The 26,589-nt window shown below is 39.7% G+C and overlaps 1 protein-coding gene across 2 annotated transcripts in view; it reads right to left on the bottom strand.

Moving 5' to 3' along the window:
• Positions 1–23,872, bottom strand: part of STIM2 (stromal interaction molecule 2) — a 31,174-nt gene extending 7,302 nt beyond the window's left edge. For both annotated transcript variants that reach the window (XM_014947680.1, XM_014947678.1), the window contains exons 1-8: positions 23,742–23,872; positions 9,064–9,178; positions 4,087–4,198; positions 3,278–3,393; positions 2,292–2,469; positions 1,085–1,262; positions 311–478; positions 4–104 (exon numbers count right to left, since the gene is read on the bottom strand). In XM_014947680.1, the coding sequence (XP_014803166.1) occupies positions 4–104; positions 311–478; positions 1,085–1,262; positions 2,292–2,469; positions 3,278–3,393; positions 4,087–4,198; positions 9,064–9,178; positions 23,742–23,804 (1,031 nt within the window). In that variant the 5' untranslated portion in view covers positions 23,805–23,872. The remainder of the gene's footprint in view (positions 1–3; positions 105–310; positions 479–1,084; positions 1,263–2,291; positions 2,470–3,277; positions 3,394–4,086; positions 4,199–9,063; positions 9,179–23,741) is intronic.
• Positions 23,873–26,589: the final 2,717 nt, after the last annotated feature.

Here is a 26,589-nt window from a genome sequence, read left to right as displayed (position 1 = left end):
TACTTTGCTTCAAGGATTTTATGGTCCACTTCATCCAGGGAGGAGCTGTGTGCAACATGTAATGTTCCAAACACAGTGCTTCTCTTCTTTTTTATCTTTTCTGCCTAAAAAGAAAGATAAAATGAAACACATCGAACTCAGAGTTATACGTTTAACACAGATGGCAAAACATTAACAACATCGACAGGTAGCAAACCACAACTCAGAGGAGAAAAAAACTTCCAAACGCTTCTCCGAATAATTTATATTTACTATTTCATATATCTAGCAACGGATTAGAAAAGTCTTTAAGTAGAGCTAGAGTTGGTACCTCATCTTTGGCAATTGCTAATTGCATTTCTGCATGTTGTCTTTTGATATTGTAATACTGCACTTCGACTTCATGTGTTAACTGCAGCCACTTCTGCAAAGCCTCAGGAACAGACCAATTGCTTCTCAGCTCAAACTCCTTCTCAGCCTTTTTTAAAGCCATGCGAACCTAGGCATCGAGAAAGAAAGACAAGTGTCACCAAGAGCATCATTGGAACTGGCAACAGAAGAAAGTGAAACACAAGCACCTTTATACCCCACAGCAACGTACTCAGCTGTACAGAGCTCTGGTGTGTGCCAGCTGCTGCCAGGGAGGGCACATCAGGCATTTCTAAAACCCAGCGTAGGAATTTCCATACTATATTATACTCAGACTGGTTTTTCCTACAATATAGTCCCCCAACTTGAAGCTTAAATATTTTTCCAAGACAGCATTTTTAATTTAGTTCAAGAAATGTGATCTATTGCTGCTCAGAAGAGCGAGACAAAGCCGCTATCTCTTATCTGATAAGACAGAAAAAAGCTTTTGTATGTATTTTGTTCCATGAATCCAACAACGCTACGATAAGCTAATCCACAAAGTGCATGTCCCTTTAGAGTTCCAGGATTATTTTACGAGATAATGGCACGATTGACAGACCATCATTAAATGCTCTTGGAATTTTTCCATCCAAATCTAGCATCAGAGAAATGCTGTTGTCAACCCTCCTAAGGATCTAATAAAACCAGGACGAATTTAAAGTCAAGGCTAAAATGATGAAGAGTTTGGAGATACCTGTACTAGCTCTTCCTCTGCGTATTTGAGCCTGCTGAGCTCACATTCTGCTCCCTCCCTCAGCTCCCTCAGGCGATGAGCTTCCCGTTTGGCGTCGTTGATCTCATCCATCATTTTGCGCTCCAGGTTTTGCTTTTCCACAGCAACGTTTCTGTTCTCTTCTTGGGCCTTCTCAAGCCTTCACAATTGAACAAGAAATATGAGAAAATATACAGCACGTTCGTTAAAAGCTGCAGTCCTCAGGGGGGAAAAAGTGTGTCCAGTAACAGGGCAAGAGGCAACGGGCACAAACCAAACCACAAGAGGTTCTGTCTGAACATCAGGAAACCCTTTTTCAAGTGAAGGTGACCGAGCACTGGCCCAGGTTGCCCAGGGAGGTGGTAGAATCTCCATTCTCCGACATATTCAGAAGCCTCCTGAGCACGGTCCTGGGCAACCTGTTCCAGGTGATCCTGCTTGAGCAGGTGGGGCTGGACCGGATGACCTCCAGAAGTCCCTTCCAATCCAACCTCAACCATTCTGTGGTAACAAAGACTGCAAGCTTCATGAATCAGCAGCAATTACATCGCGCAATGTGATGTCCACCTCAGACAAAATACACAAACTTTTAGGTGAACCTTCATTGAAGAAGATCGAAATACAAGTCTTTAGAGACAATTGAGCTAGAGGTGCACCAGAGAAGACTATCAACTCTCCCACTGCTAAATAAGGCATAGAAAGTAATTAGTCCAGGTCTGGTTCAGTTTTTAAGAGCTCAAAACAGGGCAAATATTCTCCCTTCCATGTATGTGAGGATCCCACAGCGAACTGTAGTTAAGTAATTAGTCCAGGTCTGGTTCAGTTTTTATGAGCTCAAAAACAGGGCAAATGTTCTCACTTCCATGTATGTGAGGATCCCAAAGTGAACTGTAGTTTTATGAAAATAACGGTACATACTTCTAAATCTGTAGGTTAAAAAGACTGAACCTCTATCCTCTACCTTTGTCCCCAGGTTCATATTGCCAGCTAAAATATCCAGGAGCAATCTCTACCCCAAAAACCCACCATTGTCATCAAAATCACAATTTCCATGCAAAACAAAAATGAACAAAATCCAAAGGCATCTTGCTTAATGCAAATAATTTATGACTGTAAATAATCTGTATTGGTATTTAACCTCAAAACAAAAGGACCACTAAAAATTAACTTTTTTTTTTAGTTTTTATACCTTTCCTGCAAGTCAAGAAGACTTTGTTCTGCTGTTTGGAGACTTTCCAAGTCCTTCATCATTTTTGTGATATGTTCTCTTGAGGTTCTGTTCTGGGTATACGCAAACCAGCAGCCTCCAAAGCCAATAACTATAGAAACTGTCAATATGAAATCCTTCATCCAGTTGTGAGGGGGACCTGTGCAGAGAAAAACACCATCATTAATTAGTTCATTGATACAGACAACACCACACCATGGCCTTCCTCTTTTCCTTTTCCAAGACTAAGATGTGACAGAACCTGACGCTGAACAGGATTTCAAGCTTATTTATCTCAAACCATCTCCCAACAACTACCCTCCAACCTTTCAAATGGATTCCAGAGCATTTTCCACACAACATAAGCAACTCTGCTCTAATAAAATCTACTTAGTCTATATTAAAACACATATTTGATGGAGAAAAGCTTACTCAACTTTTACAGTACATAGTCTGTATCAGTCAAAAATTATTTGAGGAGGCTTTTTATGACGCAAAAGCCAACATCCATCCATCAAGTGGGGTTACACTTCAGTTTCTTACTGTACATCCATCCATCAAGTGGGGTTACACTTCAGCTTCTATGTCCTTAGTCTATATTAAAACACATATTTGATGGAGAAAAGCTTACTCAACTTTTACAGTACATAGTCTGTATCAGTCAAAAATTATTTGAGGAGGCTTTTTATGACGCAAAAGCCAACATCCATCCATCAAGTGGGGTTACACTTCAGTTTCTTACTGTAATCTTACACACTGAAGTGGACCTTTGTTCTAATTCCAGCATCTTGGTCACATTTTGCAATTCATTGCCCAGTTCCACAAGGCACGCCAAGCAATCCATCAGTGCACCCACCAAACAGATAAACTTCTCCAATCTACAGTATCAGGTGTCACTGAAAGTATTGAATTCTTACAAATAAGAGATAAGGAAGAAAAAAAACCCAAAACTCCAGGAAGTTACTAACGTGTGAGAGGCCCAAATAAAACAACATCCAAGGCTTTAAGCTGAAGCTTCTGTCTATGGCTCCGGTCAATTATTTTCAAGTGAGAGATCATGAAAGCGTGTTCATTTACTGCTATCCTGTTAATGATAAAACAAAGCATTATTATTCTACAAGCTATATTCAAAATCAGGTTATGGAAAGAAATACATTAGAGCATTTCCCACAGTTATATAGATTATAGTTATGGAATTGGAGTGAGAGATATAATACAATGACAGTAGTGTTATTAAAAAAAAGCACATCAGCATGTGGCAAAGGAAGACCATCAAATAATTTCCCTACTTTTTTATTTCTGGAACAATTATAAAATAAATCCCTTTGGCATAGTTAGAAGCAATGGTATATTTGCAGACTTCTACAACAACTCTCTGAAATACATGCAATACTCAAATTTAGTAGCTACGCTCAAGGAAAGGGGTCCTGCAGGTAGTTTTTGATGTACACCTATAAAATAAATTGGAAGTTGTTCAAAAGAAAGTTCACTGCCATAGAGAATTGTGTCATCCTGGATAAAAGCTTCAACAGCAAAAACAAAACAGTAAAACCACTAAGACAAAAGGAATGGCAAGAAGCATCTATATTTTGAAATATTTTGGCCAAAAAAAAAATAAAAGGAGCTAACTCTTCAAAACTGCAAGAACACTTCTCTCTCTTTGCATTTATTTGACCATATCTTGTTAGGCTTTAGGTTCATGTATCTGTTCCCACCTACAGACCCAAGCAGCCACCCACAGGGAATTATCTGAAACCAATCCAGAAGAAACCTTCACCTGGGAAGCGTCGTTCCATTGACATTGCTGTCTCTAAAATTCTTTTCATATTGGGGTAGTTCAACGAATTCTGACAGCCACTGAAGCGTGTCCTCTTGAGTCCAGTTATGAACTGGAAGAAAAAAGTCAGTTTAATTACCTTTAATTTTCATAAAAACCAGTAGCAAGACGGAGAAGACAAGCAGCAGGAAAGCAGGTTATGGAGAGCAAGAGCATTTAGCCAAATATAATTGCAGAAAAGTTCACATTAACGTTCACCAAGGTGTTCCTGGCATTTTGCCTTTTTCATTATATGCTTCTCAGAGGAAGCTTAGGCAAGCTATAAACAAGCAAGCACGGAACCAATAGAAACACATCTTGATTAAAAATTCCACAGAATAATTTAGTGTTCTGCTTAGTTTAAATCAGGACAGCGTCTTGTGACTTTTATCTACTTAAAACTGATCTCAGCCTCAATCCCTTTGTCCTTGCTACCCCTGAAGATGTAAATGCGTGGCAGCAGGTGCTGTAGCCATTTAAGGCCATGTACCCAGATCTTCCCCAGGATGATGGCTTAAGAACTTGTTTTCATAAGATTCTGCACAGAGGTCCATGCCTACTAACCACAAACTGGAAGCAGAAAAGATGAGACAAAGAAAATACTGAAATACAGAGAAAATTTAACAGGAAAACAATTATATCTCAAATATGCCCAAACCAGCTATATTACATGCAATAATATTCCCACTAAGAAAAATTATTTAAATATGTAGAGAAAAATTAACAATTTTCCTATTCAACAGCAATAATCTACATAACCTTTCATAGCTACAGATGCTCTAAGAAAGTAAGGGAATACTACCCATAGATTTTACCAAAAAACAATTTAAAAAGATACATTTCTGGCCTTTATGGGCCAGCTGTTAGAGCTTACAGCTTCACACTGACAGCGTAGAACAGAAATTATTCTCTCCAGTTATGAAGACTGTAAAAGTTTGTCTGCACATGAAAGAAATAAAGTGACCACCTCCTGGACAGACATGTCTTTGCGTGAACAAATTTTTATTTACTTATATATTTTTAACATTTCTCTATCCCAAACAATTTGCAGAAATAAAGTGACCACCTCCTGGACAGACATGTCTTTGCGTGAACAAATTTTTATTTACTTATATATTTTTAACATTTCTCTATCCCAAACTATTTGCATGTGACAACACCCTCACAGGAAAGAATTTCTTCCTGAGATCTCATCTAAATCTCCCCTCTTTCAGTTTAAAACCATTGCCCCTCGTCCTATGGCTCTGCTCTCTGACAAACAGTCCCTCCCCATCTCTCCTGGAGCCCCTTCAGATACTGGAAGGGGCTCTAAGGTCTCCCTGGAGCCTTCTCTTCTCCAGGCTGAACAACCCCAGCTCTCTCAGCCTGTCCTCACAGCAGAGGTCATCTTCACGCTTCTTAACTGTTTCATGAATAAGCCATCAGATTTACAAGTTGTTCTAAACATCTCAAAAGGGTCATAAGGTCATCCAGAAAAGTATCACCTTAACTGTATTCCAGAAATATGTTCATTAACTCATCCAATGCAAAAGCGTTGTTTGGATATGACATAGGGAAAGAAAAAAAATCACCTAAAATAGCTACTACACACTACAGACTTTATATCTGACAGCATAAAACATGCAATTTTGGAAGCCACACAAGTCACTGAGTTTATATATTCAGGGGAAGAAAAAGAAAGGAAAAGAAAAAAGAATATAGAGAAGTCTCACTTCTACCGTTCAAAGTATTTTATAGTCACTCTGTGAACATTCAAGTAAATTGGTACTTTTTTTTATAATTCAGTAGTAATTTTAAAGAAGTAGGGCCTTCTACTCCTTTCAGAAATCAAACAGCATTGGGTAAGAGAGCTTCACTCTAGGAGTGAGTGACAGCCATACCTAGAGCTGGGAACAGACTGACTGGGCAATGCAGAAAAACACAAGATTGTTGTGCATCAAGCACAAGTGTCCTCTCTCCTGGTCCTGACTGGACTCAGCCTCCCCAAGCCCTGCTCGCTCGTATTTCCAGTCTCTGGCTATTTAAAACCTGAGACAGCAAGCAATTAAGAAAGTGCAAGGCGACCGTAACACCTTTGTGGAATGCAGCTTAGTCCCTTGTGCAAGAACACTTGTGCAACACGACCTCAGAACACAACAGGTGATCACACAGATAAAAATCAAGCTAATTTTTAAAATCTTTTTTCCCCCCTAATAAATAAGGTACCAGACCTTAGGTCTCCTGCTTTCCACAGAGAAGGAAAAAGAGTTAAAGAAATTAAAAGCACACACACACACAAGAGAGTGTGCTGATTTTACAGACTCCCTTATTATTGAGACTAAATACCTACACGTCTCTCTTCAGACAGCAAATTCATGATCTTCACCCATTGAAGGGAGGGGGGGAAGAGAAGGCAGACACCCTCAAGACATTGAACTTGCAAAGATAATTGTGCAAAGACTGGTATTCAGGCATCAAAATAAATGTTCACGTGTCACCTTTGCTGCACTCATACCTCCTGCCTCTTAAATGCCCTTAGAAAAAAAAAATATACTCAAGATGCACCTTTGATTTTAACCCAGCAATAAATACTGAGCTTGATACTTTCGAATAGCTGAAAGGCTCTGCAGATGTAGAAATACTGCTTAGTTCGAAAGAAAAGGAGATAGTCAAAGCAAACACCATACAACCAGCATATATTAGCATTTATATTTAAAAAGCAGATACACACAATAATGGAAGTCAAAGGGCTTTCAAAAAATAGCGTTTTCTGTGCTTTAAACAGCTGTGCTAGTTTCTAGTCCTGCCTCTAAATCTCTGCAGAATTAGATTATGAGACTAGAACACTTAAATGGGCACAGAAAGTGTAAGTAATATCAACTAAATTAAGTGACAGTCTTGTTTTGTACTAAAGGACTCACTGAAACTGTGCACCAACCCAGATGCTGATTTAAGTTACTACAGGATTCCTTCCACACAGCTAAAACCTACAGCAGCCTTGAAATTCCTTCAGTTTGCACCAGCACAGGTCATGCCTTAAGGATTCCTCACCAGGTGGGGACACCAAAAGTCTGTCCACCACCAGAAATATTAAAAAGCAATATTCTGAAGCTCTTTTTTAAAATTTTATTAGGAAATTTTTTAAAGCTTTGAACTGAGCCAATCCTCTGGGTTCCCTTTGCTGTGTGAGAAACCTTCTCAAGCAATTACTTAAAACTAACCTTTGTTTTCCCTAATGCTAACAGGAGGCACCAAACAGCAACGAGGCACTTAACTACACCATAAACAATGTTTTCACTTTCTCCCCTCAAATCTTATCTGTCCCACATCACCCATATCTTCAACAGAAAGCGACTTTAAGCTGTTTGACAAATACTTTTAAGACAAACATCCCCATAAAGCAAGCTTTGTGGGAAGGAACGGGCAATTCCCCTCAGCATCAACTAGGCAGGGACAGATCCAGAAAACATTTCTCCATCAGCACTGAGGGGCACCACCAAGGGCACTGCCTGGGGCTTGTGTTCTCACACGGACACCTCGGATGTCTTCAAGTTTCAAATGTCTGACATGGTCATTTACACTCCCTTCCACCTCCTCGTTTAACCCTGTCAAATGACATTAAACTGGCACTATAAACGTTGGAGTCGTACCCACACGGCTCACCCCCTTCAACAAAACTGGAACAAAGACACAACAGTCAAATTAGACACTTTTGGTAGCACTATAGCCTCAATTTTTTGAGGAGATACTCATAAGTTAGCTGAACAACTGCAGGGAGATAATTTCCTCTGATAATTTAGCTGCAGTTTTCATTGAACAAGATCTTTAGTCAGTCAGTATTTACAGAATATTTGAAGAGATGAGGCCAAAAATCACTGGTTAATACATAGATATTTAATTACTACACAGCAAATACTTAACCAATGTATTACCTCAGACTGACTTCCTATATGAGCAGAATGAACCAATGGCATGTTCACAGTTTCATTCCTCTTTTATTCCTACTTCTAGCAGTTTGAATAACACCAACTTTTAGATCTCTAAGTATTTACAGAATATTTGAAGAGATGAGGCTAAAAATCACTGGTTAATACATATTTAAACTACACAGCAAAGACTTAACCAATGTACTACCTCAGACTGACTTCCTGTATTAGCAGAATAAACCAATGGCATGTTCCTAGTTTCATTCCTCTTTTATTCCTACTTATAGCAGTTTGAATAATACCAACTTTTAGATCTCTGTATGCTGACCATTAGCACACCACCTTCTGAATGGACTGGGAAAAAAAAGTTAAGTATTTTTCTCCTAACAATTCTAATATTCTGGAACCTCCTGAGATTTCATTTTTAATCAGTACATCCTGGAACATATTTGGCAATGAACACTATACTGCTCATTACATGTCTTGATATTTAGAATATTTGGCTCATCTTGCTTATTTCATTCAAAACAAAGCAGGGGAGGGATGGTGATGCTGGATTGTCAGTCCATTTTCCTGTATCCCAAGTTTAAGATGATCTTCCAAAAGGCTTTGGACTATGAATTCTACCTCTTTGTAGCCCAAAGACAACATTGGACTTTCCACTTCATACGGTGTATAATAAATGTATAAAAACAGCTTGACAGCAGCCCTTGAGGCTTACTAAATTAAAAACATGCTTATCTGGAATTCAGCGCTTGCAACAGTCACCTTCATAAATTACAACCTCATGCTGACGTGTATGTAAATTGGATTAGTTTGCATACAATACACCCAGCACCTCAAGAGGTAATTAACACTAGCTGGACTGAATGAGTTTTTAGTCAGCTTTACATATGACTATCTATAAGTAACGGTACCAAAACAGACTCATAAAGCTGCTTTAAGAGGCCCACCATTTACTACTTTAAATATCTGTGGAAAAATTGTTGAATAATGTCCATTTCAATAACCAACGTTATTTTTCTTTACCTACCTTCAGACGTTTTCCAGCGCTTCCACAGATCCTCTATGGTGATATGTTTGTCTTCTCTGTGCAGGTGACTATGCTTATTAGAGGCATCCTTGTATTGCATATCTTCCCGGAGAAACTGGAAAAAAGGGAAAAACATCATCTTTAATGCCAAAAGAACCATTTCTAAAAAGAAAGAACAAGGAAGCCAGGTAGGAGAATCTTTACTATCTCCTCCCTGTGCCAGCAGCACCATTCATGGAAGTTGACTACATCGAAGACTCAGAAAGCAAGTTAAACACTCTGAGAGGATCCCATTAAATCCTAGAAAGACTGAAGAATCAGCTGCTATTATATTGGTTTAAGAACATTATTAGTGGGAAAAAAGGGAAAAACATCATCTTTAATGCCAAAAGAACCATTTCTAAATAGAAAGAAGAGGGAAGCCAGGCAGAGGAGAATCTTTACTATCTCCTCCCTGTGCCAGCAGCACCATTCATGGAAGTTGACTACATCGAAGACTCAGAAAGCAAGTTAAACACTCTGAGAGGATCTGATTAAATCCTAGAAAGACTGAAGATGCAGCTGCTATTATATTGGTTTAAGGACATTATTAGTGTGCCTTAGATTTACAGTGATTACAAGAACACACCACACAGGTCATACTGTGTCCTTCTCTATTCTGAAGACGTTGAACCAACTTCACCTACTTGAAGACAGACCAGGTAAGATTTGAAACTGTGCCACTCCTTTGTGGATGAGTAATGCCTGAATCCTGCTATACCAGTTAAATGCAACTGGGATGAGAGAAAGGTGTTGATTTAAGTGTTACTAAAGTCTTCTGATAAGAAAAATTTGACTTCTACTCCATCAACTGAAACAACAGAAGGCATCTTAGGGCCAATTTTCTTCTTTCTTATCATCCCTCAGTTGTTACACTGCAAGCACAGAAGTAATACACAAAGCTGTTTCACTCTCACTAATTAATAGAATCATAGAATTGTCTTAGTTGAAAGGGACCTTTAAGATGATCTAGTCCAACATAACACTGACAAAAACCATCACTGATCCATGTCACTAAACGCTGTGTCAACCCATCTTTTGAACACCTCCAGGGATGGTGCCTCAACCACTTCCCTGGGCAGAGCCCATTCCAACGGGAGCCCTTTCAGTGTCAAAATTTTTCCTAATATCCAAGGTCTATGTCAAATATAGGAAGCCTATGTCAAAATGCCACACTTTGCCTTTTAGTAAATGATAAAAAAGGAATATTCTGCAATCATATCATATATAGCAGTGTCGTATCACTATTTCACAAGTCACTACCAACAGGTTCTCCAAATACATTCAAGGGAAAAAAAAAAAAAAAAAGCATGGAACTGCAAACCCCATGTTATTTTTATTTCCCACAGGGCTAGAAAAGCTGGGATACTGGTTAGCAAACCATCTCCCTTTAGTAGTGGAAACCTTCCATAGGTATCAGTCCCTAAAAGCACAGCATGAGCAGTCTCTGTGGGTGGAGACCTTAATATGAGCAGCAGAAAACCAACACCAGAGCTAAGTAATCTCCCACAGCAGATTGCTCCCTTGCTGCAGTTCCTCAAGAATAAGCTGCTTAAGCAAAACCAGCTATAGATAGTCACGACAGCTAACCCAAAAACCAGCTTTTTATGTTTCTGCTCACATGTAATCACCACTTCAAGCAGAGATAAGGAAGAAGGCCGAGCTAGCGATGCACTGCAGAAGATCCCACCTTCTGAACTTAGTCCTGGTAATAATTTATTTGCAGAGCTTCTTGCATACACCTTATTTATAGCAAATCTAGAGATTATGCCATTCAGGAAACTGCAGGAGAGACTGGAAAGTAGTCAATGTTAAACCATAATATTAACTCTTAATAGAGACAGTGTATGATAGCAGAAATATGCAAGAAAAAGCTAATACTTAGCACTTTCCCCTTATTAAAAACTTCATTGTTACTATGTAGTAAGGGAGCCTAAAAATATGGGGAAGGCATTCGAGTACCTCCTCTAACTGCCAGACTTGGGATAAAATACTAGTTACCTTCCCTAAACCAATCATAAAACCACACACATCTTTTGGTTCCAAATATAGGTTGGATGCAATCCCCCTCTCGCTTAGCTACCACTTCACAACTGTTTTGGTTGTCAGACATTAGTTTTCTAAAGCCTTTTGATTCCTAAAATAGTTCCATTTGGCCCATCCAAATGGCACAAGCATTTTTGACTATGCATCCCCCTGCATACGAGATAGACATAAATATAGATATATATACACTTGATAAATAGATGAAAAATGTTAAGAACAATTGAAAATAGCAGCCTGTTGGGGCAGAGGCAATGACAGAACTTCTAAAAAACCATGCCCCAGCAACTGTGAAAAGGTAGAATAAGCAGAGAAAAGGACTGATTGCTGCAAGTATATGCAAGCATAAAAATATCTGCTGCATAACCTCTCCTGCCTGCTCCATACTCCAAGTGTACCAAGCACTTGCCAAATTGGCACAAACGGCCACAAAGCTGGCAATTTCCACTGCTCACATGCAACACGCGATCAAAGGTGGATTGTCTTATTCCTTCTTACCCTGTGTTTATCAAAGGGTAAACTGAAAAGAAATTAAATAGTAAGAAAACACAAAGAACAAGCATAGCCACTAACCTCTCCAAGCCTTTCCAGATTGAAGTAGTCTCACAGGTGGAACAGCAGGAGAGAGCTGTTGTTTGCCCACCCCACCACTTCAGACCGCAAGTACCTACACAACTACCAACCCCAACGGGTCTTTTGGGTGTGAAAAATATACTATATGGGGGTAAAGGTACAGGTCAACACTCCCTTTTCAGCTTTCCAGTGACTGGCCACGCACTGCCCTGAGAGATTCCAAGTGTCAGGTGTGGATATTTGTTTTCAAAACCAAACATTGTAGGCCCATGAAGGTTCTGAAGAGGAACAGAACGGAATATAGGCTGTATGGAAATGTTTCAGCACGTTTTTGCATCTCCTCAGCTAAACCTCATACCTTTGTGCTCGAGAGAAATAAACTTCCTTCTATCTTTAATGGTGGTTGTCAGGAAAGGTTGTAGAATACTTTAGGATCACAGAATCTTCTAGGTTGGAAGGGACCTTAAAGATCATCTTGTCCAACCATCAACCTAACTGACAAAAATAGACACCCACACAACAAACAAGGAGCATCATCACTAAACCATACCTCCCAGCACTACATCAACCCGTCTTTTGAACACCTCCAGGGATGGTGCCTCAACCACCTCCCTGGGCAGCCCATTCCAATGGCTGAGAACCCTTTCAGTGAAAAAATTTTTCCTAATATCCAGCCTGAACCTCCCCTGGTGCAACTTGAGGCCATTTCCTCTTGTCCTGTCACCTGTGACTTGAGAAAAGAGACCGACCCCCATCTCTCTACACCCTCCTTTCAGGGAGTTGTAGAGAGCAATAAGGTCTCCCCTCAGCCTCCTCTTCTCCAGGCTGAATAACCCCAGCTCCCTCAGCCTCTCCTCATAAGACTTATTCTCCGGATGAGAAGGTTTGAACAGTTACAGGTGCTGTCATGAAAAATCTGAATTGCTGTTAACGGTTAGGAACGAAGATGAGAAGGAAGATGCCATCTGATAAACAGAAAAATCTTCAAGGTGTTACATCTCACCCTAAAGCACTCTAAGGTACTATCAGAAAACATTCTGATTTTAGAACTGGGGTGGCCACAGGTTACCCTGGCACCCAGAGAAGCAGCACAAACAGCAGCTTATGGCAAAGCTGCAGCATTTGATGTCGTTCTGCTCCTGAGCCCGCAGAGGGAGCAAGAGTTCAGCTCGGAATTCCTGTTCCCCAGCAGGGCTGGGACACAAGGGACACACTAACCAGTTGGGGGAAAAATATGAAAAGACCCATTTCAACTTTCATCACAAATACAGGGAACAAATCCAAGTGGGAAGCACAACATTTCCTGGGAGAAGAGGACACTGATCTGGTTTATGCCGAGAGACTGGTCAGGGCTTTTGACCAAGTCCCTTTTCCAAAAGGAACTGCCAACGAACTTGGAAGCAGTTTGATTTTAGTAATTTAGTAATCAGTACACAGTTACTTCTCAAAAGGAGAGATTATGCATTTATGAGAATTTCTTCAAGAAAAGAGCTCCTTCTTTGCAATCCACCCAAGGTTCAATCTTACCAGGGTGAGTTCCTCAGCGAGGTTCTCCGACACCGGATGGTCACAATAGTAAAAGTTATAGCTAGAAAGGGGCCATCACTCAGGAGGCCTCATCACTCTCTACAACTACTTGAAAGGACACTGTAGAGAGGTCGGTGCTGGTCTCTTCTCACAGGTAATTAACAATAGAACGAGAGGGAACGGGCTCAAGCTCCAACAGGGTAGGTTTAGACTGAACATTAGGAAGGAATTTTTCACAGAAGGAGTGGTCGGGCATTGGAATAGGCTGCCCAGGGAGGGGGTGGAGTCACCATCCCTGGATGTGTTTAAGGGACGTTTAGATGGGGTACTGAGGGATATGGTGTAGGGGAGGACTTTGTAGAGTAGGGTAGATGGTTGGACTCAATGATCCCAAGGGTGTCTTCCAACATCAATGATTCTATGATTCTATGATCACATCTCAAAGAATGAGCACGTTTACTAATGAAGGGATATATGACATCAAAACATATTTTTTTTGTTTACAATACCTTTGTTTCAAAACAGGCCTCATAAGGAAGTTCTCCTTTAAGAAAGGGAAGTGTGCCCTAAATTGAAGAAAGTCATAAAAAACCCAAACAACTCTGGTAAAAAGAGATTTCTGTTCCTTGTCAGGGCAGCTGATCTCTCTTCTGTTGCCTTGGCCATTAAGTATACAAAGAAAAGGTTAGAAAAATAACTCTAAATAGGGAGGTTAAAAGAATAAGCCCTCACAAAAAAATATCTAAGGATTATCTTAGCCAACATAATTACTCAAGAGAGAGAAAGTTTTTTAAGACTACAAAGTTGAGACCGAGAAAGCAGCGGATAAGTTACGTAAAAACTGAGTGAAACAAAAAAAATCCTTCATCCTTAGTTACTTCAAAAACAAGCAGAGAGTAAAAAAAAAAAACCACCACACCTAGACTCAAACCTGGAGGTTTGATCCCAAAAGCAACAAAACTGCTGTGCCTCTACAAAGATTCCCATCCCAAAGCCCAAGGGTCAGCAGTGTCATAGCTGGAGGGGAAACCTTCTCCTCTCTGGAAGGGATAGGACTTGGGGAGCCCTGGAAAAGTCACAAAGTCAGGTTTGCCACAACCTTCCTTCTCTAAAGAAAGCTTTTAGTACCGGAGCATCCAGTCAACTCATAACAAAAACTGAACTGAAGCAAGAAGCACCAAAAAACCCCCTGACCCTTCCGAAAGAGGAAGAAAGAGGCACCAAAACGCAACACCGGTTGGACGTGGAGAGAGCACTTAGAAACTAAAGGCACGTGCAACGATACAAAAATATGTTAAAATACATTAAAATATGGAAGCTGGAAGTTGCAAGTGATGCTTGCTCCTTGAGGAGCGAATGAACAATTGCATACTTTTACAAACGCCAGTGGAAAAGTAAAATTAAGGACACTCAGTAACTGCAGAAGGAAGTACTCATACGCTCTGTTTATGTTTTGTTCTGGGTGAAGACTCAAGTTTATGATTTTCAGTTTCACCAACTTAAAATAGCCCCTCTAACTGACAAGTTTACTTTAAGAGCAATTAGGAACATCTCCTGCCCAAGTACTGCTGTCTTCCTTGAGCATCTCTTCCTTAAACACTGTTATTTCCTTCAGTTTAAATCCTTAAAAAAAAAAAAAAAAAAAAAAACACCTGCCAGAAGTTAGAGCTTCAGTTTTCCTTGAATTCTACCTTTAGATACAGCTGGTCACAGCCTTCTGGGACGTTCTCTACCATCTCTTTGTTGCAGTGTCCCACTTACAGACTAAGTTATGATGGGAAGCGTGCTTTTAAAAGGCAACATTGGGATTCACACCTGTAGAAATGGCTTCTAAATATGTTACACAATTAAAGAAGAAAATGTATTTAAGCATAACAGAAGCATTGCTAGAAAAATGTGGGGTGTAGCCGTGAAAGCGTTGCAAGTAGTAATCTATAAGTTGTATTGAAAGGGAAAAAAAAGATTATTGCAGCTCAAAACAAAATTGCAGCTATTCTACAGCAAAGCAAAAACTTTGCAAGCTCTTCAAAGTTCAGAGTTTCTGAGGGGGCATTTCACTGCAGCAGGACTGAATGCCTGCAGGGCTCCATAAAGAGGTGCAGACAGCTACATATTAGCTTAAGTAGCTGCAGGCAGGCAAGGCATGAGGCAGGTCTGATCCAAATCACGTTGGAAGAGGTTTCTATGCAACCGTACCCCACGGTAACACCCGCTGCCTCCCCTGCCCCGCTCCCTAAATTAACACAGCCCTCAATTAACACAGCCCTAATGATGTTTTCTGACAAGACCTGGCTCCCACCTACCCTGCTCTGAGAAAAACAGGCGGTGCAGACACGCTCCGAGTCCCTTAAAAAACTTCAGGGGGGTAAAAAGAGACTCTGCCTAAGGACAAATATATTATTAGTCGGAAGATAAAATGCAAATTCTCTAGGACAGATCTATGACATACTAAGGGAATCAAAGTAACCCAATAATTTGGGGGAAGAGATTTGTACGCTGGTCAGGAAGCTCAAAATATGGGTTGGAAAGATCAACGTTCTTGCACAGTGAAGTGTAAAACACATTCAGGAGCCATCCCAGTGTCATGAACAACAGTTTCTGAGCCACCACAGCAGCGATTTCACAGAGTAAAACACATTCAGGAGCCATCCCAGTGTCACGAGCAACAGTTTCTGAGCCAACACAGAAGCTATTTCATGGAATCATAGAATGATATGGGGTTGGAAGGGACCTCTGGAGATCATCTAGTCCAACCCCCTGCCAGAGCAGGTTGCACAGGAGCGTGTCCAGGCAGGTTTGAATGTCTCCAGAGATGGAGATTCCACCACCTCTCTGGGCAGCCTCTTCCAGGGCTCTGCCTCAAAGTGAAGAAGTTCCTCCTCATGTTGAGATGGAACTTCCTGTGTTCCAGTTTGTGCCCGTTCCCTCTAGTCCTGTCACTGGGCACCACTGGAAAAAACATTGGCCCCATCCTCCTGACACCCACCCTTGAAGGATTTATAGGTGTTGATCAGATCCCCCCTCAGCCTTCTCTTCTCCAGACTCAGAAGACCCAAGTCCCTCAGCCTTTCCTCAGCAGAGAGATGCTCCAGGTCCCTCATCATCTTTGTAGCCTCTGCTGTCCCCTCTCCAGCAGTTCCCTGTCCTTCTGGAACTGGAGAGCCAGAACTGGACCCAGTGCTCCAGATGGGGCCTCACCAGGGCAGAGCAGAGGGGTAGGATGACCTCCCTTGACCTGCTGGTCACACTCTTCCTGATGCACCCCAGGATGCCATTGGCCTTCTTGGCCACAAGGGCACATTGCTGGCTCATGGTCATCCTGTTGTCCACCAGGACTGCCGGGTCTTTTTCCTCAGAGGTCTCTCCAGCAGGTCAGCCCCCAACCTCTACTGGTGCAGGGGATTATTCCTCCCCAGGTGTAGCACCCTACACTCACCTTTACTGAAGTACATCAGGTTCTTTTCTGCCCCTCTCTTCCCTACCACACAGAATTTTTGCCTGTGCAGCTGACACAAAGTTTAAAATAGTTTACACAAACATGAACAGCAGTTTAAGGACCTTTATTATACAAACTATAAGGAAGACACCAGAATACTAAGGGAACTTTAAAGGGCGTTTAACATCTTGCTGAGTGTATATTTGCAGGCAACAAAACGAAGCAAGAGCTTGGCCTGCAGCAGAACCTCTCCCAGCTGGAGTTACAACACCTGGGGTGGGCTTCTGAAGTTTAACGAGGTCCCAAGATGCACTAAACAAAGGGATATCAAGTTTTGAAGTGTGTCATCAATTATTGTTTAACATCTGTTCCATACATTGCTGTACTTCCCTCCCTCCCCCAAAATCTTTTCCCTCCAAGACCTAACAATTTGCTTTTGTTCATCAATACAGAAGGGCTTTTCACTTAAGAGTCATCCTGAGTTTAATCTTAAATTCTGAAAGTGTTTTTTCACCTCACACTTGATACTCCTAATATCCAAAACACACTCACTCAATAAGGGAGCACCACGCTGCCCTGGCAGCTAGTTCTTCAGGATTTCCCAACACAGAATTTCTTCCAATTTTGCCCAAAGTGTTTACTACTCACTGCTGCCCCAAACAAATTATGGAAACAAACAGGTCTCTGGTCCTAGTAAATCATGTTTCATTTTCTTTTTATATCTCTTAAGGAATTAAAGAACAAAGGCATCCACACATTTCACCAACTCATTTTTACACAAATCGAACAGGCAGCTCTATTTCAGCAGTAATTCAGAAAATAATTTCATGATGAAAAGTTACATGGTAAATTTTAGCCAGATTCTCCTAAAGGAGTAATATGACGCATAATATTTTAATTTAGCACGCTTGTAAAATAAATTGTGATGTATAGATGCATATACCATTTTAATTGCTAGAAGAAAGGAAGCATAATCAACCGAGAATATGACTAGCAAATTAATTACATCATAAAAATAAGTAATACGTACATGAACTGGTTCTCCTTTATCATAAAACCTTTACTCACAAATGACACATACTGAACTCGCCCCAGTTCTATAAATTATTTATTAACAGAGTTGTTTACACTGGAGCTCTGCATCTTCTCCATTTTTATTTCCTTCTGGAGTTTTCCTTTGGCTATTTTTATTTTTTTAGACTCCACCTCTTCATCTCCTCTCAAAAAACCACAGTATAACCTCCCAAAACATTATGTTTGTTCCACCCCTCTTGGATGGGGGGTTTGCATCTTGCATTATTTGCATCTTGGATGCAAATGTGACCTTTTAGCCCTCAAACAACAGCTTCACAGAGCCCAGCCCTTCCGAAATAGTCACTTCAAAGGAAGATCTTGGGCTGTCAAATACTCTGCCCCTGTCAAAATTGTTATAGCCAAAGCGCTCTATTACTATTGCTATTCCTGATCCTCCTCCCTGTTTTAGGCCAATTAAGCTAGATTCTTTTTTATTCTTGTCTCCAGACACTATTTTAAGCCAGGTACTACTGCGTATCACCCCTGGGGTTCCAACTTCTTTGACCATGCTGGGTTTTTTTTGGTATGTTCTTGTGTGAGGTTTGTTAAGTTGGGGGTTTTTGTTAAGGAATTATGCAAGTGCACTCATAAAAAAAAAAACCCTCCAGCAAAATATCAAGATACAAAGTGATCTATCCAAAGATCCCACGCAAAGCTGGGAATTTGTGCCATTAGCTTTGTGTGACATGAGACACAGTAAGATACCAACATTGGAAAAACATCAACTTATTCTATTTCTACAGAGAGATTCCTTGAGGAAGTGACTGGATGTAGGATCTACACAGAGAGGTTCTCCGGAAACAGGAAAAACCTATGTAAATAGGGAGCATATGATAAGTCTGTCTTTCTGCTTGTGTGTCTTCATCATTAAAACAAATCATGTCCACATGGTGCAACAGATGCTTCCTGAGGCAGAAAAACCTCCCACAGCACATGACTAAAAGCTCAATTAGCAATACACTCTCCCTTTCACTTACCCTTTCACAGTCTACCTCTTGAAACCAGTTTAAACAATCACAATCTTCTGTATGTTAACAATAAATCAACAATATAAGGAGCTAGATTTGACAGAGAAATTCATATTAGACTTGCCTAAAAGTATAGACTTTTTCCACATCCTTCCTTGTTTCTCTTCTCTGTTGCATCCTCTGCTTTCACACTGGGGTAGCCTATTTTACAGGAATCAATAACTGCACAGTAAAGTATCCTCTGAAGTTCGACAAAAAGTTAGTATCCAAACCATTTTTGCTTTAAGTTATGTTACTTGAAGTACATAATTCTATATTAAAAATCAGGGCAAGTATTAGAAATTTATGTGACTCCTGAGCTAAAAAAACCATTCAAACACACAAGCAGCTATGACAAAAGCTCTTATTTCCAAGTATTATATAATCACTAGAAAAGCATATTCTAATAAATATAAAAATTCACAACAAAAGCTCTTATTTCCAAGTATTATATAATAACTAGAAAAGCATATTCTAATAAATTTTAAAATTCACATTAGGAAAAACCTATGTAAATAGGGAGCATATGATAAGTCTGTCTTTCTGCTTGTGTGTCTTCATCATTAAAACAAATCATGTCCACATGGTGCAACAGATGCTTCCTGAGGCAGAAAAACCTCCCACAGCACATGACTAAAAGCTCAATTAGCAATACACTCTCCCTTTCACTTACCCTTTCACAGTCTACCTCTTGAAACCAGTTTAAACAATCACAATCTTCTGTATGTTAATAAGAAATCAACAATAGCAGGAGCTAGATTTGATAGAGAAATTCATATTAGACTTGCCTAAGAGTAAGTATAGAGTTTTTCCACATCCTTATTTCTCTTCTCTGTTGTATCCACACCATATCCTCTGCTTTCACACTGGGGTAGCCTATTTTACAGGAATCAATAACTGCACAGTAAAGTATCCTCTGAAGTTCGACAAAAAGTTAGTATCCAAACCATTTTTGCTTTAAGTTATGTTACTTGAAGTACATAATTCTATATTAAAAATCAGGGCAAGTATTAGAAATTTATGTGACTCCTGAGCTAAAAAAACCATTCAAACACACAAGCAGCTATGACAAAAGCTCTTATTTCCAAGTATTATATAATAACTAGAAAAGCATATTCTAATAAATTTTAAAATTCACATTTTTTAATCTTTATAAATCTCCTAAATTATACCATTTAGTCTAACCTAGGAAACAAACCAAAGAATAAGAAAAAAAATAACCTGTCTAACCAGTCCCTCCTCAAACTAGAGCCCCTCTCTCTTCCTCAGAAGACCTCAACAAATCCCCCATGTCTTTCAATGACTAACAAATCCCGTGCTAAAAATTTAGATCAAGTTTCCCCACATCAATTTCACCAAGGTCAAATACAAGCTTCTTTCCGCTGCACACCAAGGCAGATCCAAAAAGCTTCCAAGTATCAGACAATTTTTGAAGAATTTAAGTTTCTTATAAAATTTCAAATTTCCTTATATCTGAGAGAAAGTCTCTCTCCGCAGAATGATTTTATGTGAGACTTCATTTTTCAAAGGCAAAACAAACTACAACATAAAACAGGGCATAAGGAACATTAGGAAAAATAACATTGTGCAGATGAAGTGCCTGGAATTGCTGTTGGGAGTTCTCAGCTGGATTAGCAAATTAAAATAGTTCAAATAAATAGTTCAACATCTTCAGCTCTTGTTACCTTCCCCTCTCAAAATAACTTATTTACAAGAACTTCCTTCCTTGGTGTAAATATATACTTGTAATTCGTAACATTGTTTTAGTGCTGGTGAAACAGCAGAAGGTTTTTGTGCTTTGTCACATTTTTCCTGCCAAATAAAAAGCCGATGAGTATCTAATCAAAGTCCTCAATATACTGCTCAACAGGGAATCCTGCGAGCAAAAACCACGCGGCACCAAACAGGAAATCCACTGCCCTGCTGTTAAGTGAAATCCCTGTTTTTCATGTGGGCTTTACTTCTAAAAAACTTTATTTTTTTTTAAATTATCAGTCCTCGTTCCTAATCAAAACAAGCAGCGTTAACCACAGTGACAGAAAAAAAAAATCTTTTGAAACAGTGTATATTAGGACATATTTAATATACATTCAGACCTACTGTAATCAGGCAACTACATAACTATGTTGTTAAAATGTCAGATCTTTTGAGATTATGGTAATCCAGTAAGAGTGCCACACCAAGAACGTACAGCTTACTGGTTGAACTTGCAATTAAATTGCATTTCTCATTAATTTCAGGTTTGCTTTTAATGTCTTAGAAGAAAGCACTCTATGCGAATACATATTCATCACTGCTTTGCATGGAAACTGTATGTATGAAAAAGCTAATTTAGAGGGGTTTTTTATTAAATACTTCTTCAATAATTAAAAATGAGCTTGCAGAAAAAAGGGCTACATTTCAGTCATCTTATTTTATGCAGAGTCAGTAGTCGGAATATACAGTTTAATTCATCACTCGTTACCCCAGCTGTAAGAGCACCCACCATGAACTGTTCTAATTCCAGTCATTTTAACAGGTTTTAAGAGTAGCTTCTGTTGCTTCCCTGGAGGGGTTCAAGGCCAGGCTGGATAGGGCTTTGAACAACCTGGTCTGGTGGGAGGTGTCCCTGCCCATGGCAGGGGATTGGAACTGGATGATCTTTAAGGTCCCTTCCAACCCAAACCATTCTATGATTCTATGATTTATCTTGACGTTCCTCTGGAACAGAAAGAAACTTAAGGTCAGGTATAAAACCACTAGAAACCAGGACAGATCTTTTGAATATCAATAAAAAGTTTCCCATGTATAAATATTTCCGTATTTTCTTTTCACTTTCTTAAATTTCATGTTTAACAAATGCAGCACAAGTCAGGAGAATCACACCATGCTGAGAAGCTCTTCAGGAAGCTCACGCTCTATTACTAATGTTCCAGTTTGCAGACTGGATTGTCCCTGTCCCAAACATGAACAACAATAACCAAACATTCTGCTATATCAGAGCTGGACTATTTCCAGCCACGACATTCCTTACGGTACAGAGCAGATTATTTTTTCCTCTGAAGGCAAAAAGTACATTATTTTATTCTGGATTAGTCTCTCCATTGTACAGTGTTCCTTCAGAAAATTATCAACCAAGCGTCACTCGTATTTTTTCCTCTGAAGGCAAAAAGTACATTATTTTATTCTGGATTAGTCTCTCCATTGTACAGTGTTCCTTCAGAAAATTTTTATCAATCAAGCGTCACTATTGAGGGTGCTTGTACACGGTCACACAGAAAAATAAGAAGCATCACATTAAATTTGACAATGATATTTCATAATTTAACTCATTCAGGGATAACAATTTTCACCAAGATGTTACCAAAAAGAGAGAAATCAGGGCTAGATTCTTCTCCCAACTCATTCAGGGATAACAATTTTCACCAAGACTTGACCAAAAATGAGTAATCAGGGCTAGATTCTTCTCCTGCTCACCTCCAGCTAGAATGGGCTTCAGAACCGCACGGCACTACCCTCATTTTGAAGGGACAGGAGATGAGGCCAGGCTGGATGGGGCTTGGAGCAACCTGCTCTAGTGGGAGGTGTCCCTGCCCATGGCAGGGGGGTTGGAACTAGATGATCTTTGAGGTCCCTTCCAACCCAAACCATTCTATGATTCTATGAGGGGACGTCATCACTCTCCAACCCAAACCATTCTACGATTCTATGAGGGGACATCATCACTCCCCTTGCTCTCTCAAGCCTGTACCTGACAGCTGCCAGAGAGCAGCAGCAAGAACAACAAAACTACATGGGTATTTCCTTCCCTACCCAGCAATTTTGAGAATCCTGGTGGTAAAGTTGAGTAAATGCGAGGGCAAATCCTTTGCTGGGACCACCAGGAGCCCACCTCAATTTTGAGAATCCTGGTGGTAAAGTTGAGTCATGTGAGGGCAAATCCTTTGCCGGGACCACCAGGAGCCCACCTACCAAAGTCATCAAACACAATCACAAAAAGAAAACTTCAGGGATGGCTAAAACATCAGAACAGCCTGCCCAGGGAAGCGGTGGGAGTCACCATTCCTGGAGGTCTTTAAAAGACTGGTAGACGTGGTGCTGAGGGACATGGTCTAGTGGTGGTTTTGGTAGTGTTAGGTTGACGGTTGGACTTGATGATCTGAAAGGTCCCTTCCAACCTAGATGATTCTAGGAAGTACTACTGCTAATTACTTGCCTGCAGTATGTAAACAGAAGCACCTATGTAAGCTTTCGTGACTGCAGCCTGTAACAGGGATTGTTTTGCACCATGAGGTGCCTGGAACGGATCTAATGTAAACGGCAAAGCCCAGAGATATCTTTGAGCAAGAAAACCTTAGAGAAAAAGAAACAAAAACACCAGGTGGCAGATCAGGTCACCTCATTGCTAAACCAACACCATTTGTCTACCTTTTACCCTAATCACAAAAATAACAGCTTTTGTACATAGTCATATAAAATCTTCCTTTAGGAAGGTCCCTTCCAACCTAGATGATTCTAGGAAGTACTTGCCTAATTACTTGCCTGCAGTATGTAAACAGAAGCACCTATGTAAGCTTTCGTGACTGCTGCCTGTAACAGGGATTGTTTTGCACCATGAGGTGCCTGGAACGGATCTAATGTAAACGGCAAAGCCCAGAGATATCTTTGAGCAAGAAAACCTTAGAGAAAAAGAAACAAAAACACCAGGTGGCAGATCAGGTCACCTCATTGCTAAAACAACACCATTTGTCTACCTTTTACCCTAATCACAAAAATAACAGCTTTTGTACATAGTCATATAAAATCTTCCTTTAGGCTAAAGCAACGGACAGTAATATTCAGACAATTCTAGAAATTAGACTTTCCTTCCATATTTGGTCAAATTACGAAAAACAGCAATGACTACTCAAGAGCTGGAACATAAAGAGCAGCTATACAAAACAGGCAGGAAAAAAAAAAAAGACATTATGTATGCACAAGTCAAGGCTTTTTAATCCTACCTCATCACTTTCATCTACTTCAATCCCACCATCTTTGTCATCATCCATTTGCTTATGGATCATGCGGAGAGCTTCTAGGCTGAACCGGTCCTCCTCAGTGAAGCACGGTGGGCTGAGGGAGCTGCAGGGATCTAAAGTAGAGGGGGAAAAAATAAAAATTAAAAAAAAATATATTAGCTACTGTCACTCTAGAGTATAAAGCTCTCAAGCAAGAAAGGGCATAGATTTCTGTATGTGTACGTGTACTTCAATGACAGAACCACTAGGTCATATATGTCAAATTTAGCTGTAATATAATAATTTTTACCAAAAAAGTGAAGGGGGTTGGGGGAATCAACTGTCTTTTTTTTTATTTTTTTTTATCCAGGAAGGAAACCCAAATAGTTTGGAATCCAAATAGGCTGGAATAGTTAGTTTGACTCTTGACTCTGTTTTTCCACCCCTGTAACTGCTGTCTCCACCTCTTCTTCTATCTCTCTCTCATCCACCCCGAGTAATACATCACTGCAACAGCAAAGAGTCACTGCATTTTCCAAGCTCCTTCCCAAAAGCCTGGGCTAAACACAGAGCAGTGGAGAAGAGAAAAAGAATTGTCATGTCCTACAGTCACAGCTTCATGAACAGATAACGAAGGGACGGCGACCACACTGCACATCAAATTCAAAGTAGATAGTACCACTGATTGCAAAATATTCAAGGAGGACTGCAAGAGAAAGAATCAAAAAAGCAGAGCATAAAGAAAGTTCAATTGATAATAATATGTGGTATCTTGGACCTTTATGGCCTGATCAGAGTCACCGTGGAGCAGTCAAAAATAATAGGTTTTCATTTGCATTCATTAGCGAAGGCTCAGGATTTGTGCGCATCTGCTGGCTCTGCTTCCACCAGGTCAGATGGTTCTCTCTCTGTTCCTTCCCTTCTACAAGGTACATGCCAAATGCTCCAAAATCCTCCAGTGCCTGATGATCAACCATCATTAAAGACTGGTCTTTCACAGACCTTGGCATTAACTAATTGCTAGCTGCTTCATTAATTCTGATGTACCCAACACCATCAAAGAACAGAAGGTGGAGAAGGATAAAGGAGTCTTTTTTTTTTTAAATTTCAGCTATACTAAGATAGTGAATTCCCAATGTAACAGCTATTATAAAAAATCACTGACTAGTCCCATAAGCTGGTACTCTCCAGTTTACTCCTATGCTGACTCAATTTGCATTTGCATTGATGTGACTAATTTTTGCTTCTTCTAGTCTATCAAAGGATTAAGCTTTCATGTTACTACAGAATTTATTACAAGCTAATTTGTACAAGTAATGAAAAAGAAGCACACATAGAAACAGATAGGATCAAGACTTTGCAGAGAAAAATAAATCTATCATGTTAGTGTTTCCATCCCAATAAATTTAAAAATAATAAAAAGTAATGGATGCTGATAAGACTCAGGTTGCATAAGGCTACAAAGCAGAAGTACAAAGGTAGCAACCGTGGCATAGCTCAGATGCATATTGACAGAACTGATGTCTACAACTAGACAGGAGTAAATGTATTCTTACTTTATACACCAATTAAATTATACAGAAGTTAACAGATACTTGTTATCTGTGCCCGTGTATCAATAAAAACAAAACCCCCAAAAATGGAAACAAGCAAACCAACAACAAAAAAAACCACAAAACCACTAAAAAAATCACCGCATAAAGCTGGAACACTGACACTGCTCCAGAACAGAGAGATGCTGGTTCTACAACTACTTCATATAAATCAGAAATACATATAACTAAACATTAAACCAGACCAACCACAAAAATTTTTCAGCTTTGGGATGCAACTAATATTTCTTGAAATAAAAAAAAAAGTGAAACTTAGCAAATTTTCTATACTTAAAAAAAAGATCTTTTATAAGTCCATCTTTGTTTCATTAGCAAGATTCAGTTTGCACAATACACAGGCTTTAGATTTTTGCTTTGCACTGAAAAAAAAATTACTATCACTGGGGGGGTTGAGGACTTAACCCTGTAATACAGAGTGCTTGGTGTAGAAAGACTCCCCTTGCAATAGTAATGAACCTCCTCAAAGTTCTGCTAATAATTAAATTCCAATAGCCATGAACAAAGAATATGACGCTACTTAAATAGAGAATCACATCAGAGGAACTATCTTTGTGCTGCAAGATTAGATCTATGCTGTGTTTTAAGTTAGAAGAAAACTTAATTGTCAGAACAGGTCCCTCAAACACACTCGAAATGTTTAATTTATAATTAGTTCTATTCTTACGTAGAAGAAAACATGAGATAAATACTGTTCAGTTTGCAAGCACCCACTCAAATGTTTCTCTATTTTTTTCAGCTGAAAACCCAGCTTTTCAAATAAAGGAAAGAACAAAAAAAAAAAGTTCTCAGCGTACATTTTCCCAAAACTGAGGGTGATCAGTTTCTTAATCAGAGTACTTATTTATCTTAAATATGCCTTTTTTTGGTTATTTAAGCCTGAAGGCACTTTAAAGAGCTTTGGTGGTTCTTGAGAGAAGTAAACAGGCTGCTTGTGCTTCAAAACGTCCCGTGCACTGGCTCCAGGAACACTTGATCTCTCTCTGAAGAGCCGATAGAGTTCCAATTGCTCCTTCTGGGACTGAGGAACACAGAGGAGGACCACATCTCAATGGTAATAAAAATTAACCCACTCTAATCAGAATCCAGATTTACCTTTTTTACTGGATTTACATATGGTAAAAATAAACATTCCCAGACTGACAACACTTGTCATCTCAAAACAAATCTCAAACAAAAAAATAATCTCAAAACAAAAACAAATGACAAAGCCACAACCTAAAGAATAAGTGAAAAGCATT

Source organism: Calidris pugnax, unplaced genomic scaffold (assembly GCF_001431845.1).
Source record: "Calidris pugnax isolate Ruff unplaced genomic scaffold, ASM143184v1 scaffold114, whole genome shotgun sequence".
Taxonomy (NCBI): domain Eukaryota; kingdom Metazoa; phylum Chordata; class Aves; order Charadriiformes; family Scolopacidae; genus Calidris; species Calidris pugnax.
Note: the sequence above shows the minus strand (reverse complement) of the source record. Positions and strands in the feature narration are given on the sequence as shown.